At 40.2% G+C, this 15,955-nt stretch overlaps 1 protein-coding gene across 2 annotated transcripts; it reads right to left on the bottom strand.

Moving 5' to 3' along the window:
• Positions 1–101: 101 nt before the first annotated feature.
• LOC106917841 (notchless protein homolog 1) lies at positions 102–15,277 on the bottom strand. Of its 2 annotated transcripts, none has more exons than XM_014987097.2 (14): positions 15,213–15,277; positions 14,981–15,113; positions 8,529–8,647; positions 6,902–7,134; positions 6,391–6,514; positions 6,118–6,239; positions 4,282–4,368; positions 4,102–4,191; positions 3,730–3,818; positions 2,138–2,360; positions 1,950–2,072; positions 1,643–1,808; positions 508–596; positions 102–386 (listed from the first exon to the last, which is right to left on the bottom strand). In XM_014987097.2, the coding sequence occupies exons 2-14, from the start codon at positions 15,068–15,070 to the stop codon at positions 310–312; spliced, it is 1,632 nt and encodes a 543-aa protein (XP_014842583.2). In that variant the 5' UTR covers positions 15,071–15,113; positions 15,213–15,277; the 3' UTR covers positions 102–309. The 2 variants fall into 2 exon arrangements, with proteins under 2 accessions (XP_014842583.2, XP_087869716.1); XM_088013590.1 differs by adding an exon at positions 13,168–13,228 and having other exon boundaries at positions 14,981–15,259.
• Between the last annotated feature and the right edge of the window lie 678 nt (positions 15,278–15,955).

Genomic DNA, 15,955 nt, shown 5'->3' with positions numbered 1-15,955 from the left:
ACTGGTGTGTCAGGAAGAGGCAGGGTCACCCAGAAATCAAAGGAGAGGAGGAGAGAGGAAGAGAGAGGGAGACAGAAAAAAAAGACAACAAGAGCTGCAAATTTGCACTCACAGTTTGACGGCTTTATTGAACGTGAAAATATTTACAGAGAAAACAATCTGCCTATCACACGTCCACACACACTCAGTCACTCATTCTCTCCGTGTCCATATGCTCCCCTCCTCTTCCTCCCAGACTGGCTCTCAGTCTGTCACTTCTCCCACCCTCTCATTTCCTGCTGGTGGCTGCAGGCCGTGGAGTCCTGAGCTTCACTGGAGAACGCAGCGCGGCCACGAGCCACGCGAGCCGTCCTCCTCAGCTCCTCCGTCCTCATTCTCCTCGTAATCTGGAACCCAAAACGCTTTCATGAGGGATTTGTCACCACATGTGTCTTCTAAACAAACACAACGGCGTTTGTTTCTGCTGCTCCACTCGTTAAAACTTGTGGGAGACGTGAAGACGTGTACCGTTGGTGTCCTCGTCTTCCTCGGTGTCATCCTCTGACTCCAGAACCGTCGTGTCCATCAGGCTGTCTCTCTTCACCGTGACGTCACCCCTGTAATATTTAGACCCGGATTAACTAAACGCATTACATTAACAGAGGAGACGCAGACAGATAAACCTATTAGCACGCATTTAAATCCTGTAGCGCCTGGAAATTAAATTCATCTGACCCAGAGAGGGAGTAACAAACGTTGCAGGGTTTCTACGTGCTTTTGTTGTTGAGTGCTTTGAAAAAGTACTAAACTTTTTCTACATTTGTCATGTTACATCATTGGGATTTTATGTAGATGACTAATAGAAGGAAATACGTCTGTGAAGGGGAAAGAAAATGATCCGGACTCTGTATGCGGAGGAAAACTAAGGCTTCACATCAACCCTGCAGCGAAACAAAGCACACTCACAAAAATGACTCAGTTCAATTTTAGATTCATTCAATAAAAACAATGTGTTTCTTCAATTTAAATAAATTAAATTCATTCAACTTAATTTTTTGTAATGTTTAAATCAAATATCTATTGATCAAATATAATGCATTTGAGTTTCACCAATTCAATTTAATCTTATGCAATTAAACTAATATATTGTCTTTAACTTAATTAGCGAGACCCATTACTCAGTGTATTTTAATCAATTATGTGTAAAACAGTCATTGAAAAAATGCAATTATTTTTTTCTTTACAAAATACATTTTTTCATTAGTATATATATATATATATATATATATATATATATGAATATTTATGTGTAAATATATATACACTAGGTAATGGGCTGGGTTTCAATTGGCAGTGCCTGCTGATTTGTGACGTTACATTTGGGAGGTTTTTGAAAAGGCTCATTGTCCAGACACTAAAAAGTATTAACTTATTTCCAATAAATGCTGGGTGTTAATTTTAATCACTGGAAGTATTTTGAGAAGCAGTAGAAACCCAAATGGAAGCATAAAAATGTGTAAAATGTGAATTTTGCATGACAGATCCCCTTTAAGGCAGTTTTCAGTAATCACAGAGGGCGCTCCATGTTGCCAGGTCTGCAAAGGAACCCACAAATTTAAATAAGAAACTTTGGATCTGAAATGCCGGTCAGAGCCGAACCCACCTGTTTTTCCCAGAACTGGGGAGCTGCTCCCACACTACGAGGTCTCGGCCGCCGGTCACCCAGCGGTGGTCTCCGCTACCAGTCGTCCACGCCGCAAAGCAGAGGATTCTGGGAGCATCCGGCCAGGTCAGGGAGGCCAGATAGCGACATTGAGGCAGAGAGAACACTGCAGAGAGGAGAAAGAGATTAAAGGTTTGGAGGTCAGCAGAGGGGCACAGAGTGGTTTCGACTTAAGTCCTTATTGTGTTTTCACGCTCAGAGCGGCAGGAGGAGCTTCTGGCTGCGTACGCTTTAATCTTTGACTCACAGTTAAGGGAGCTCTCTCCGTTCGCCAGGTCGTAGCAGGAGCCAATTAGGATGCCCCCCGTCTGGTGAACACAATCTGTCACGCCGGTGATGCTGCTGTGATTGGTCAGCCTGGATATCACTCCTGTGGTAATTGAACAGATGTTAGTCGGGAGGATTATGCAGATTTCCCGAACATCTGCGGCTCACCTGTCCTCCAGTGTAGGATCTTGATGGAGGCTCGACCGTACGCCAGGACCACCCGGTCCCCGCGCGGGCTGAGCGTCAGTCGGCCGCCCGGCCCCCCGCTGAGGCCCGTCACCTGGCTGCTCCAGTGGTGCAGCAGCTGGAGGGGCTCTCTCTCCCAGCGCCGGTTCTCCCACACAGACACCCCCCCCTCAGCCGAGCCACTGAACACCAAAGGACCCTGAGACTGTGGAGGGCACCAGAGACATGGTTGTCATGGTGATTCGAGTCCTTACCCAGCGTTGCCTGTGTGTGTGTGTTGCATGTATGTTTGTGGAAATGGAATTAAAGTGAATATTTTAAGATGTTTTTCATTCCGCTGCTGGTTATAAATGGATTGTGTGCTTTGCATGAGAAACAACAAAGAGGGTGACAATAATGTGTGATGCTTTAATGCTTTAGGCGTATTATGATGTTTGCAAATTGAAAAAAATATTTAAAAAAACCGTGCATGTGCAGCTCTGGGTTTCAGTTTTCATAAAAGCCTCCTTTTTGCTAAAAGAAAAACAAACAGCATGCTCTAAAATTGGGCCAGCTCCACAGCCTGGATCTCAGCAAAAATCTTTATATCCATTTGAAAGCAACAAATAAGGAAAAGCTGAAAGTGTGGAAACTTGCCAGCTGTATTTCTTTGAAAAGAAGCTTTTTTTTTCTTCAAAATTAACAATACAAAATGTTTTAAATATATTGAAGACACTAGTAAAAACATGTTTAAGTCTCAGTTTGAACGTCACTGGGGTGAAGGAGAGTGCTATCCTGAAAAATAAATCAGAAGATCTGACTCATTAAATCACAAAACTGTAATCTAAATCTCTGAAAACAATAATATACATCACCATTATCTGGATTTGTATGACATCTAAATGGGACCTTTAAACAGGAGCTTAGGAGTTCCACAGGGAACCGTTTTTGTCATGATTTGTAGTATAAGTGAGGTGGTGAGGGAGGATGCAGGGAGGACCCAGGATGAAGATGATTTAATAATGAAATAATCCAGACGGAACAGAATTCAAACGGGCCGCACAGGAAGCAACGGGAATGACAGAGATGCACACAAGACGTACACACGCCAAGGATCCGACAAGAGACAAAGACAACAGTTGGACTTAAATATACAGGGAGGGTAATCAGTAAACTAGACACAGCTGGAACCAATCAACAGGGAGGACAAGCCAGACTCACAGGGAAACAGGACTTAACACAGAAAATCTCAAAATAACTACACAGAAAAACACAGATCACAACAGTTTTAGGTCCCGTCCTTTTTAATTTAGTTTTATATCTGACTTTAAGACCCAAATAAATAAATAAAAATTAATAATAACCATCAATAAATTATATTTAAACCAATAAATTGCAGAAGTAACAGATGTTTCTCATCTCTTGTTATAGGTGGATGCGAACGACTTTATTAAATCAGCTGCATGTTATTTCCTTTTAATTGAAATGTCCTAGCAGAGACTGCGCGTTCAAATTAGCCAGAGGCCAGAAGGCCTTCATGTAAAGGGCATCGCCTGCTTTTTCTCTCTGACTATGACCAAATAAACACGACGCACCTGGATGGAGGTGACTGCTTCCTCGTGTGCCTTGACTGACTGGCAGTTTTGGAAAGTGTGCCAGCTCCAGGCTTGAACTTTCCCCCCGTCTGCAGGGTGACAGAGTGTGAGGTTAACGTGTGAAGACAGGCGACTGGCAGTCATTATCGCTGGTCACAGCTGACACACCTGAGCCAGACAGCCGAATCGACCCAAACGCATTGCGCTACAGTAACTCGGTGGCAGATGATGCCACGGAGTCAGACTCGGCAGGGATATGAGTAAAGACGTAAACACGGACTTGGGATGAAATTGTGCACATGCGTCAACGGAAACAGACCAATTATTCTGTCCGCTGTGTCGCTTGCACTTTGTGCCCTGGCAGAAACACACCTGAACCGGTGATGATGTAGCCGTCCCCCTCAGGCGCAAAGGAGAGCGCAGTCACGGCGTTGAACGTGTAGATGGACTTAACACACTGCCCTGAGGGGAACAGCAAATGCTGTTTAATTGACAACATGCAGGCCATTATATTTCAAGAAAGTAAATCTTGTGTTGGTGTGGTAAGCATACCGATGCTCAGGGCCCAGATCTTCACGTTGCAGTCTGCAGAGCCGCTCAAAATAAACCTCTCTTTGTCAGACAAGGACAGGGACCTGGCTGCAGAGACAGACAGACAGAGAGGAATCAGAAAAAACTGAAAAATTACTCTAAAATATACAATACTGTACACAATTTTAAACACTTTGTTTTCTTATAAAGTACTTCCAGGAATCTAGATGTGATCATTATGCTTCCTTGAACAAGTTAGAATAGGCCTATGATCTACACAAAATATTTTCCCCATAATCATTCTTACATAATGAGATTTCAGTTTGGTCAGTTCTGCCTATTTTGAGGTGTTTTAGGGACTCTTGTCACTTTAAATTCAAATAAGCTGCTGCTGGTCACACTCCGCTGTAAATCTTTGAAAAGCAGAAGTGGAGCCTCCTGCATAAAAAAACAAGAATGCAGCAAGTGGTTTTTGGATGGTAAGTCAACAACAAAACAGTTGTCTTTTACAGCAGCCATTGTACCGCGCAGCTGACCAAACGTGTTGGAGCTCCACTTGGGCTCAGCTGGGGTTGCTAGGCAACAGCACAGTGGTCGTTGATTGTAACTTATCAGGAGCTTTAACTTCCTGACATATTAACGTCAGATGCTGCTTCAATATTTCTTTCCTCACTGTTGCCACCAATGGACACTCTAATGTCTCCTGCAGCAAAACACGCCCACAGCATGACACTGCCACCCCGGTACTTCACAGGTGGGTCGATGTTCTTACATTTGTAAGCTTTCTCCTCCTCCCTCCAAATTCAAATGAGCTTACTATGACCAAACTCTTCAGCTTTAGATCACAGTACGTACAGGTCTGTCACAATAACAAATGTGATAAACTGTCCCAGTAATTATTGTGATTAAACAATTTTTAATTGATACACTGATAATGGCATATTAGTGCAAGTTGGCCCTCCCAACAACCAATAACTTTAATTTTGTAAAGAACTCTTAAGACTGGAACAGGAAGATATTTTATATATCCAAAATAAAACACAATAAAAAAAAACAATAAAGTAGAAATAAAAACACACACACAACCGAAACCATAACTAAAACTTATTATAATGTCGTTATTGAACTCATTTTAATTTATCGTGTGATTAACTGATTAACAGCTTATTGCGACGGGATTAAGTACATGTCAGAAAATTCAGATTTTTGCTCCTGTGTGACTCCACCACCCGCTCTGATCGGCCTTCCTGTTCATCGTTCCGCTGTGGACAGTGACACCCTCTCACCAGCTTCAGCCACAATCTTCGTAACGCCTTTTGCTTTTCTTCTGGGGCAAAAATTCACATTTCCCACCTAAACACATTCAACTCTGGAAACAAAATTACTCCAGAACCCTGAAGCAATATCGCACAAGGCCACATTCAAGCATAGCAAAAGGGTTTTATTGCCTTGGGAGCAAAGCATAAAGAAAAGAGGGATGACTCAAAACTTTTGCACCATGCCGCAGACGAGAGGAAGTGATGATGCATAAAAGGATAAAGGAGAGAAATCACAAGAAATAGATGGAGAGGACGTGTTTGTGCAAAAGAAGAAAAATAATCTCATTAGCAGGGGAAGTGCTGTAGGACTGCGCTGCACTTCTACGCTGGGTGCTTTAAGCTGGAGAAGGGAGGAAAGCCAGCGAGTCGAATGATGGAAGGCTGCCTGCTTCAGACAGACAGTGAACTCTCCAAAGTGTCTATTGAGGTTATTTCTCAGCGGAGTTGATCTGATGAACTGCTCCTATAATTACCAGGCCGCAGGACACGGGCATTACTCAGCCGCAGCCAGCCCACATGTGCATCTGCGCGTACTCACCCAGCCTCCTGCAATACTCGGGGGGAGGCGCAGACAGGCAAGTGACTCCGCCGGTGTGGCCCCCGAGGTTCTTCTGCTCTGTTGCCGTGGGAACGTGCCACACCTTCACCGTCGTGTCTCGACTTGGGTGGAGGTCAGGAGTTTGAAAGTAAATTACAAGAGATCAGGACGGAAAAATAAATGTGGTGGAATGATGGCGAGCGCCTATTAGGAGATAAATTAGGAGGAAGGCTCACTTCGCCCATCCATTATGCAAATGGCGCTCCGCTTTACCTTCCAGAAACCACCAGGTTGTCAACAGCAACCACACTGGTGACTATGTCATTGTGACCCTCCAGGAGCCGCAAGCGAAACCGCGCTTTCTCCCAGGACGCTTTGAGGGATGAAAACTCTGCTTCTGCAAAAACAACAACAACAAAAAAAAGAAACGAGGAAATGATTTGTGCAATTAGCAGTGTTGACTCATCAGCACCCTGCCTTGTTAATCTACAGTACACGACTCCTCGGTATGGATTAGTGCGGCGACGCTGCTGCTGCTGCAAAGCGTGGGGCTAAATTAGCTCCATGGATGCAAAACGTGGGCCTTGTCTTCAGGGAAGCACAACTCAGCCTGTTGGTTTTAATCCTGGCTGCCACACGAGCTTGTTAGGACTCCTCGGGGGCATACGTGTGTAATCTGGTTTTAGATGGTAATCGAAAATTAGGGCACTGCTTTGCTCTTTTAGCTCCCTGAGATAAAGTGTAATGCCAGTCTTCTCCATCTCTTTTTTGCTAATTAGCCCACCTTCCTGCCGCAGCAGTTCTTCTGGAGAGCATCCTGACTCCTCTCTGTTCTGAAGTGACACCTTGGCCAGTTCAGTCGCATCCTGCAGTCCTGCCGTCTCTCCTTCGTTTCCTCCTGCCGCCTTCTGCCTGGCAGCCGGCGCTGGCGTTCCTGCAGCTTTGGACTCAGCTTCTCCCTTAAGGATCTTGGAGGCTGGAGGCGTTTGTGATGAAAGGGTCTCGGGGGCATCTTCCCTGTGCCAGGGCAGAAAACAGGAACTGAATAAATAATCAATGTGCAAAATGCACATAGCAACCTTTACATCCTCGTATCCCTTGGCCATTTTCACATGTTGTCAGATTACAACCACAGACTGTTTTTTTTGTTTTGATTTTTTTTTTTTCATTTTTTTATGTGAGAAACAAACTGTAGTCCACAATCGTTAAAGGAAAATGATGCAGGATTTCAGCATTTTGTGGAAATAACCTGAAAGTAGGGCTGGACAATAAATCAATAACAATATATATTGAGATAAACACGCAATCAAAATCAATAGATAATATATCTGATAGAATATCCAATAAATTCACTGAACTCCAGAACTGAACAGCATTCTGGGTAACGTAGGCAAAGGCAAAGGAAAGGCTTGAACTGCTCAACTTCTCACGGCCAGCTAAGCAAAGTGAGAGTCACCAACTAACTCACTTGCTCTTTGGTTACTTAGCAACAGCTTGCTGAATAACTTGTGGTTACCTAGCAACAACCTGTTGAGTAACCGACGCAGCAGCAGTTTAAAGTTTGGCTGCCGTGCCTCATAACTGCTTAAAAATAAAAAAAACTATGGCGTAGAGTGAAAACAGGAAAGGTTACGCCACCACTTTGCCAGTATTTCAAATATTTAAAATAAAAAACGAATCAATATCGACTGATATAAAACGCTTATGTGATACTATTTTCAGCCATCTCATCCGGTACTAGTTAAACGTTTGGCATCCATTTGTTTTCTCTGGAAAATTAGCATTTGTGAACTTTAACGAGACATTTTTCTTTGTTTTTTAAACATGAGGACAGCTTTTCTTTGGTAGAAATAAAAAACTATAAGCAATCTTTTCTTAAAGAATCATGTAATATTTGCGACTCTTACGTCTTATTTAACAAAGCTAAAGGCAAAACGGCTCCTTCAGTTTTAAATGGTGCAGACTCCTCCCATAAAACTTCCAATAAAATATGTTGAAACTGGTGGCTGCAACCAAATAAAATGTGAAAAAAACCGAGAGGCATCGTCAACAAGGAGACTGGGTTGTGGATTCTGTTTTACACAATGGGGCGCATCACACACATCACATCTGAACTTGATGATTAAGACGATTAAGAGCTCCAATATGGAGGATGACATCGGTGATTAATGTTTACATGACACACTATAAACAAGAGGAAGTTCTCTTTATCTGAAAGTACCAGAGGATTTGACCTCCCGTGTGTTTGGATAGACATGCAAAAAAGATCAAAGGCTTCAAAGTGAATGTTGTTGCTTTTGAAAAATTACGCTTCTCTCCATATGTACCCCACCATTACACACACACACACACACACACACACACACACACACACACACACACCAACGGGCACCTCTCCCTCACTTCCTTACACTTGTCTTTTCATCTTCTCCTTATTTCCGTCTCCCACAATCCCAAGAGTTTGCTGCGGGCCAGAAAGCTGCAGCTGAAACTCAGCCAATCTGGAACGCAGCTCCGCCTTCCTGGAGATCTGACAGGAGAAAGTCAAGAGATTGGTGGTAAGAGCAAGCTGCTAAATCCACAAGTTGTTTATATCCTGTTTATATGCACAACCAGATCACTCGGTCTGTCTCCGTCTATTAGACTGCAGCTTGGAACATACGCTGTCTGACTGGGGGCTTTGAAATATGCATGTCTGAATAAGTTAGATGTCAAGTGTACATCAAGTGTCTGTTTTCCCTGTTAAAGGCAGCACACTCCACCAACCTTACACAGCTCATCACACCGTCAAGAGCTACTCTGCATCTGAAAACAACTGGAAATCTCTGGTGGTTTGATGCTGCTGATGGCAGCGTGGCTTTTCTTTCTTTAGTTTTTGGTCTGTGTGAGGCTGCAAACACCACATTTTAATTGGCTTTAAAAATACATGGCAGTGCAGCCCACAAAGTATCAAACCTCCAGGATCGAGCTAGACTGGAAAAGGGATGCTTTTACATTTTTTTATGGTTGATAGAACGAAGTGATTATATGTTGATAAGAAATTATTAATATTAGCTTGATAAGCTATAATTTGCAAAGTACTGAACATTTTTGATTTTGTTTCTATTCAATAAATGCATCAAAACTAAGACATTCCACCATTTTCTGGAGTACAAATACATCAACCACCACAGACAATACTGTGAGAAAGTACTTGTTTCTTACAGTTTTTGCTTTGTTTTATCTCACTCAAAAAGTTCTTACAATCAAATGATTTAACAGAGACATAATCAGGCACATAAATACAATTTGGAGTGTTTTTCAAAAAGTGATTTTGGTAATTAGAGAACAAAAGTTATCCACACAGCACCAGGTTGGGTTTGACAGCTTTCTCCCACTAATTTAAATCATCATTTGTAAGTTACTTTTTGTATTTCTTCAGGTTATCTTTGTCATGTTAAAATGTGTTTAATGATTTAAAACATGGGCTGCACAGTGGTGCAGATGGTAATACTGTTGCCTTGTAGCAAGATGGTCCTTGGTTCAAATCTAGGCCTATGTTCTCCATGTCATGGGATGGGAAATAAGAATTAAGCAATACCGATTCCATTATCGATCTTACTTACCGATTTGATTCGTCTCATTGAGTTAGGAAACAAACTCTTTAATTATTAAAATGCATCATAATGCATTCGATTCAAACAAAATTAAAGCTGGCTTAAAAAAATAAGAATTCCTCTGTCAAATTAATATTTTAACATTAAATGTAACTTCTTGCACAACAGGTTTTGGGAAGACAAATTGACATGTTTGTCTTTTGGGGGAGGACCTTTAAATATTTGAGGTGTCTCCAGCTGTGGAAAACACCCTCTCAGTTTTAACCTCTGTCATTTTACTCCTCCCTGCCAAATAAATGTTTTGTTTGTTTTCTTTTATGCAGAAATGTGGGTCTGCAACAATACCTGCTAGGTTGTTTTCAAAAGATGCTTTTAATCTGACAAACGAGCCTCATCGGGACCCACATTTTAATTTATTGAATATGCCTGTAAATATTAATATGAGATAGAGATTACACATACATTATAACGCTAACACACTACGACCTGGAGGAGTTTAACTTTACCTGGGACAATTATGGCAGGAAACGCTTTGCTCGAAGTTCCCCACTTCGAGTCACCGACGTTGCTAAGCAACGTATCAAATACCGTACGTTCGTAGAAATCAGACGGTTGTTTGCTGTGTGGCCAAACAACTGCTGGAGGACGTTGGAGGCATTTCAACCTTTAATTGTGATTAAAGCTCTGTTGCAACTGGACCTAGAATCGTTTCTTTTTTTTCGTGAAATGTAACCATACTTTGGAGCGTTTCTGCCGCGACGCCATCTTAAATATTTTTTTAGACATTACGTTATCACGCAAATACGTCTCACGTTATCGGAACCGACAAGCGGTTGAAAATTTCGTGATTTGTCGTGCGCCACACAGAAGCTATTGCTCTGCATCGAGTCAGGAATATCGGTGGTCGGAAAAATGACATAATTATACAAATAATCTGAAAAAGATACATCCCTTTGCTTTTATTTGTATAACTACGACAGCTAGATGTCAAGCTGTCGTTTCACAGGTCAGTAAAAGGTTTTCATTAAAAATAAATAAATAAAAATACCGAGAAAGTGGGAAGTTGGTCAGTTATGCTAGCTTGGACTTTGACAACCTTAACATGTGCTGCGCAGCTTCGTGTGTTTCGCTTCAGTTAACACTAAAATACCCACAATCCATACTATCTTATTTAAATTAGCTAATAGCTAAGGCAACCATGGCACTGTTCAGACTGGATTCAATAATCTTTTTAATGATAGTAAAATAAACATCAAGTCTGAAAACATAAAACTCTTATGGACTTTTTTTGTGGAATAAATGTTTGTATTTTTTTGTGTTGATGTTCCTGAATACACTTGAACATAACTTTTGCTCTGTGAGTTAGTGGTGCTGTTGTCAGCTGGTCGCCATGGCAACGGGTCACCAGAATACAAGTGGTTTTAAGCTGTTTTACACCTGGTTTTTGGCATTATTTTCCCTTTTTTGTGGCACACTGCTCCGCTGTAAGATCTAAAAGTTCAATAAACGACAAAACCTGGACTAATTACCTCATTAGTTGGTAGAACATGGGGATATTTATAATAATCATCAAATGTGATGAAATATTTTATAAAGTGTATGAGTCATATTTTTTTAAACTTTAACAAACCAACCAATGAGCCTGAAGCAATTATGCAAAATTAAATTATTGATCAATACAAAAGAGAAATTTGTGTAGTCCTCTCTTGCATCTTGACAGACCTGACAGAAACCAAGCTGTTTATAGATTTATTTCCAGGGAGAATACATATTTTGTGCGTCAAAAACACTGGCAATTTTCTCAGCTTTAAATTGAGCCATATTTTATAGAAATCATATAAGAAATATGGGCACTGCAACTATTTTTGTTACCGTGACTCAATGCATAATAGCGCCTGCAAGTAATTAGTCTTTTGAAACTGACCCTTGGTGTGTTTCTATGTATCTATAGAAATAAAAAGCAGAAAAAACAAAAGAAACTAATAAAATGACAAATACTTTTCACAGCATTTATTTTTTAAAAACACATGCTTTTGATGCTTTTTTTTAAATTATGCCTTCAAAGAAGCCTCAGCACATTCTTCTTTTTTATGTGCTATTGTGAAACAGAAGAAAAAACACCACTCACAGCTCAGATATGAAAACCAGAAGTAGGAATCAGCCTGGAAAAGCCAGGTGAGTGCAACTCTAGTTGGTAGCAGTGCTGTAGGGTGAAGCTCAGCGGACGTTAAAAACTCAAACACACCTCTGATAGAAGTCATTCTTGGACCCCAAAGGTTTGAAAATGTCTCATTCAGTGAGAGCTTCAGATTTTCAGGGGGGAGGTCTGTCACAGTCAATTTCAGAGTGAATTTATCTAGTCTCTGCATCTTTATACTCTCCCAACTCTCCTGCTACATTCACTCAACCACCAGAGAAGAGAACAAAAAAACTTTTGCAATTTCTTCTCACTTCACTGTTACCTCCAAAAACTGCTTTGTTAAATTTTTTACTGCAGTTCAGAAAAGAAATAACTCAGTAATGTCGACTGCTTTATAGCTGAACAAGAAAATCTCAAAACTGTTTTCCAAAGTAGCAGCAGCACACTAATTTTAGACCTGGTAAGACTTGAATTTCAGCAGAAACACCCCCCAAACACATGAACAGTTTTGGGTACATATTTCACAATCGTTTAATCAATATCAGATTTAATATATGAATGATGAATTTGACATTTTTGAAATCATTATCCCTGAGGGAGGTATTCTAATATTCACAGCATATGTATGCAAATACTTCATGACATTCTTTATGGTAAAAAGAAATGTAGGAAGCTGCCAATTACTATTAATAACCACCATTTTTCCACTGCTGAGCCATTTAATTAATTTTTTGTACTTTTCTCACATGCTGACATGTATATTATGTTGATTGTAGCTTTTTTATATCAGTCTGACACCTTCTCTTAATTAAAAATGCAATGCAATCTAACAAAACTGGTGGTATTATTAAGGTTGTAAAATTGACTGAGCAGCATTTCAGTTCTTTATTTCTTTTGCTCTGAGTGGTCAGTAGGCTGCACATCATTACTACACATAAGGCAGAATTATCACCTTGTTTACCACGTCAATAAAAATGGAAATTCAGAAGCTTTGTGAAAATAAAATTTTGACTTATGAACAAAATGCAAATAAGTCAAAGCTTCTGGCAATAGGAGCAGAAGTGCATAAAATAAACATTAAAATGTAATATAAAAAAATTGAACATTGTCAGAGAAAATGTTGGTTTTAAGATAATCTCCATAACTTTTTAGTTAAAAATTTAAAGCAGTATATGATTAGCACAAATGAAAATGAATCTAATTGTCACATTGTTGATTAAACTGGGTTTTCTAAAGGACACCAACAGGTTCAGCCACATGGGAAGGAATGACAAAAAAAAACAAAAAAAAACTTTATGAGATTCTTTATCTCACCTGTTCAGAAACGCCATTGCAAAGGGAAGCCACTCGGTTCGTTCTTTCCAAAAGCACAGACCTTCAGGTGTGCAAAATAAGCGATATTAATTGAATCAAATGTTACTTTTAAATTAGCAGATCTTTATTGAAGTCTCTTACACTGAGCAACCATTTCCAAATATAATGAAATAATTATTTTTGTAATACTGAGTGTTGCAAGAAGAAAAGGGATCATGAAGAAGACAGGTGCTCTTACACAAAGGGGTGGTAAGGTATTAAAATAACACGTCGCTTTAGAAGTCACTTCCTCTTTGAGACTTCCAAGGAAAGAAATTTGAGGAAATCTAGAAGGATGAAAATAATGCAGAACCCAAAGATGCTCTTCTGATGTAATTATGCTTTATTTTAAAATCCAAATTCAGTACTCTGTCTGCCTGTCCATCTTTTTATAATTTTTTTAATTAATTTTATTTCTCATACAGTGCCTTTCTAAAGTATTAACAATCCTTGCATGTTTTTACGTGGATAATTTTCAAAATATGTTCAGAATAAAAATTTTGAAGTATGGCGTGTATTTGTGATCATTTGTTCTCTTTATGATAGTACATAAACGATACGAATATGCTGAAATTTTTTTGAACAAATCAAACATTAAAGTCAAAGAAACCATCAAAACAGTGTTTTTTATATTAAGTACTGCAAAAAGGTATTTGCCCTCTTACAGATTTCTTGTTTTTGCTTTTTTGTAATGTTTTAATGTTTTATACCCACTTGTCCTAGCAGGGTCACTAGTACTTGTCTCCAGTAGTCACTGGGCGAAAGGTGACAGGTCACCAGTCCAGAACCAGGCAACATAGACACACATCACAAACGAGCATGCAGACACTCACTCACACCTAAAGATGATTTAGAGACCAATTAACTTGACAGTCTTGATTTTCGTGCTGTGGGAGGAAGCCAGAGTACCCAGAGAGAATGCAAGCTTCCACACGCAAACTCCATTTAGACTGGGATTTGAACCAAGGACCATCTTGCTGCAAGGCTATGGTCATACCAACTGCACCATTATGCAGCCTAAAATAAACTCCTAATAAATAAACACTTTAGTATGACACTGTACCCTGTAGTGACTGAAATTTGTAATAAATGTCACTCAGGTCAATGTTTTCCACTAACAATCCATTGTAAAGACCAAGTGAACCAGAAGGACACATTATGAAGGTATTATGCTTGTGGTTAGCTGTGTGTCAGTTCAGGGTCTCATATATGTAACCTTCAACCTGTGTGTACGTATCCTCCCAATGAGGAACTGCAGGAGCAGCTCAGCAAAGACAAATCCGTGGTGTAGGGCACATCATTTTTTCTACTGCATTTAGATTGTGACCCTTTATAAGAAGAGACTTTCCTGAAGTCTGCGGTAATTATTTCCCCCTGATACGCTCTGTTTAACGTCTGATTATCAGATCTGCTCAGATCCCTGGGCAAAAACTGTCAAATTATTCATAGCACTATTATTAATTCATGTTAATCACTGCCTTTATGAAGCCAACGCTGTTATTTCAAGAATAACACGCATTCATAACCGTTTCTACAGCCCAGAAAACCAATTTGAGACATGATCTTTATAAAGTCTCTGTTGTAAACGAGATCTTGGCTCTCAATGAGGCAAACTTTATAAATAAAACTCAAATGAATAAAGAAAAAGTGACACCAGTAGTCCCCTAACTGGTGTTTTCTCAATCCTAAACCCACCACAGCCCGTTTCATCTGAGGGAAGGTCATACAGGGAGAGTCACATGAACACGAAAAGCCAGATGAAGTGTTTCTGTACCTTGTATTTCTCCTCTGGGCTCAGACTGATTTTTATTTCCAGATTTTCAATCTGCCTTAACTTCTTCTGCAGCTTCCTCACCTCCCCCATCTGAAGCTCTAGCGGTGTCTAAGGCCCCGCGGGTTGGCTAAGACTACGAAAAATGAAACTAAGTGTTCAGAAAGTCTCACATGGGCAATATCTGTACAGAAAACAATGCACAAAGCCAGTCTGGATGTGTCTGCAGGATTACCGCTCTGTTCTATTCGGGAGACGTGTCGCCGGATGTTGACGTTCCGCTGAAAAACGTATAACTGTCCCTGCAGCGACGCCCAGGGGCCAGCAGAGGTATGACTAAACTCCAACGAAACAAGAACCTCTTTTGTCACTTTTTTCCCTCTTTAGTTTTTATTTATTAATATTAGCGTATTCAATCAACATCAGAGGAGCTGGAAGAAGTGGCTGGGGAGGGGAAGTCTGGGCCTCCCTTCTGAAGCTGCCGACCCCGGATGAAGCGGAAGAAAAGGGATGGATGGATGGATGGATGGATCAAAAAGGTACCACAAAGTATACATTATGTGTTTACACTACATACTTACAAAGTTATAAAGAACAAACAAACATTAAAAAATCAAAACAAAATGCAGGACATATTGTACTTTTTTTTCTACAAAAAAGGTCAACCTTTTTGAAGATGGTCAAATTTTATGGTTTTTATGATGAAAAGCACTTTGAACTGCCTTGTTGCTGAAGTGTGCTATGAATAAATGTGTTTGATGGATTTATTGAACTTAAAAGCAGTTTTGACTTCACAAATTTAACTCATCCTTCCACCGAAGGATGAGTTAAATTTAAACACTGAAGCAAGGTTATGTAATATTTGGCTAATAAGAGAACATTAATTACACTGTGATCACTTTTATGGTCATTAATTTAAAAAACCCCACCAAATGTAACCTCTTGGATGTTTATATTTGTTAATTGTGCCCCATGAAC

Source organism: Poecilia mexicana, unplaced genomic scaffold, assembly GCF_051168715.1.
Source record: "Poecilia mexicana isolate PSO_F unplaced genomic scaffold, ASM5116871v1 scaffold_16, whole genome shotgun sequence".
NCBI lineage: Eukaryota > Metazoa > Chordata > Actinopteri > Cyprinodontiformes > Poeciliidae > Poecilia > Poecilia mexicana.
The sequence above is the reverse complement of the archived record's forward strand: the minus strand, read 5'-3'. Positions and strand labels throughout refer to the sequence as shown.

What these genes read in the sequence shown, in the direction of transcription:
- LOC106917841 (XM_014987097.2), bottom strand. Translation starts at nt 15,070, where the DNA reads ATGGGGGAGGTGAGGAAGCTGCAGAAGAAGTTAAGGCAGATTGAAAAT. An exon ending in GATCTGGGCCCTGAGCATCG is followed by an intron (nt 4,192 to 4,281) that starts GTATGCTTACCA and finishes TGTTCCCCTCAG; the next exon opens with GGCAGTGTGTTAAGTCCATC. An exon ending in CGGAGAGAGCTCCCTTAACT is followed by an intron (nt 1,809 to 1,949) that starts GTGAGTCAAAGA and finishes TCCTCTCTGCAG; the next exon opens with TGTTCTCTCTGCCTCAATGT.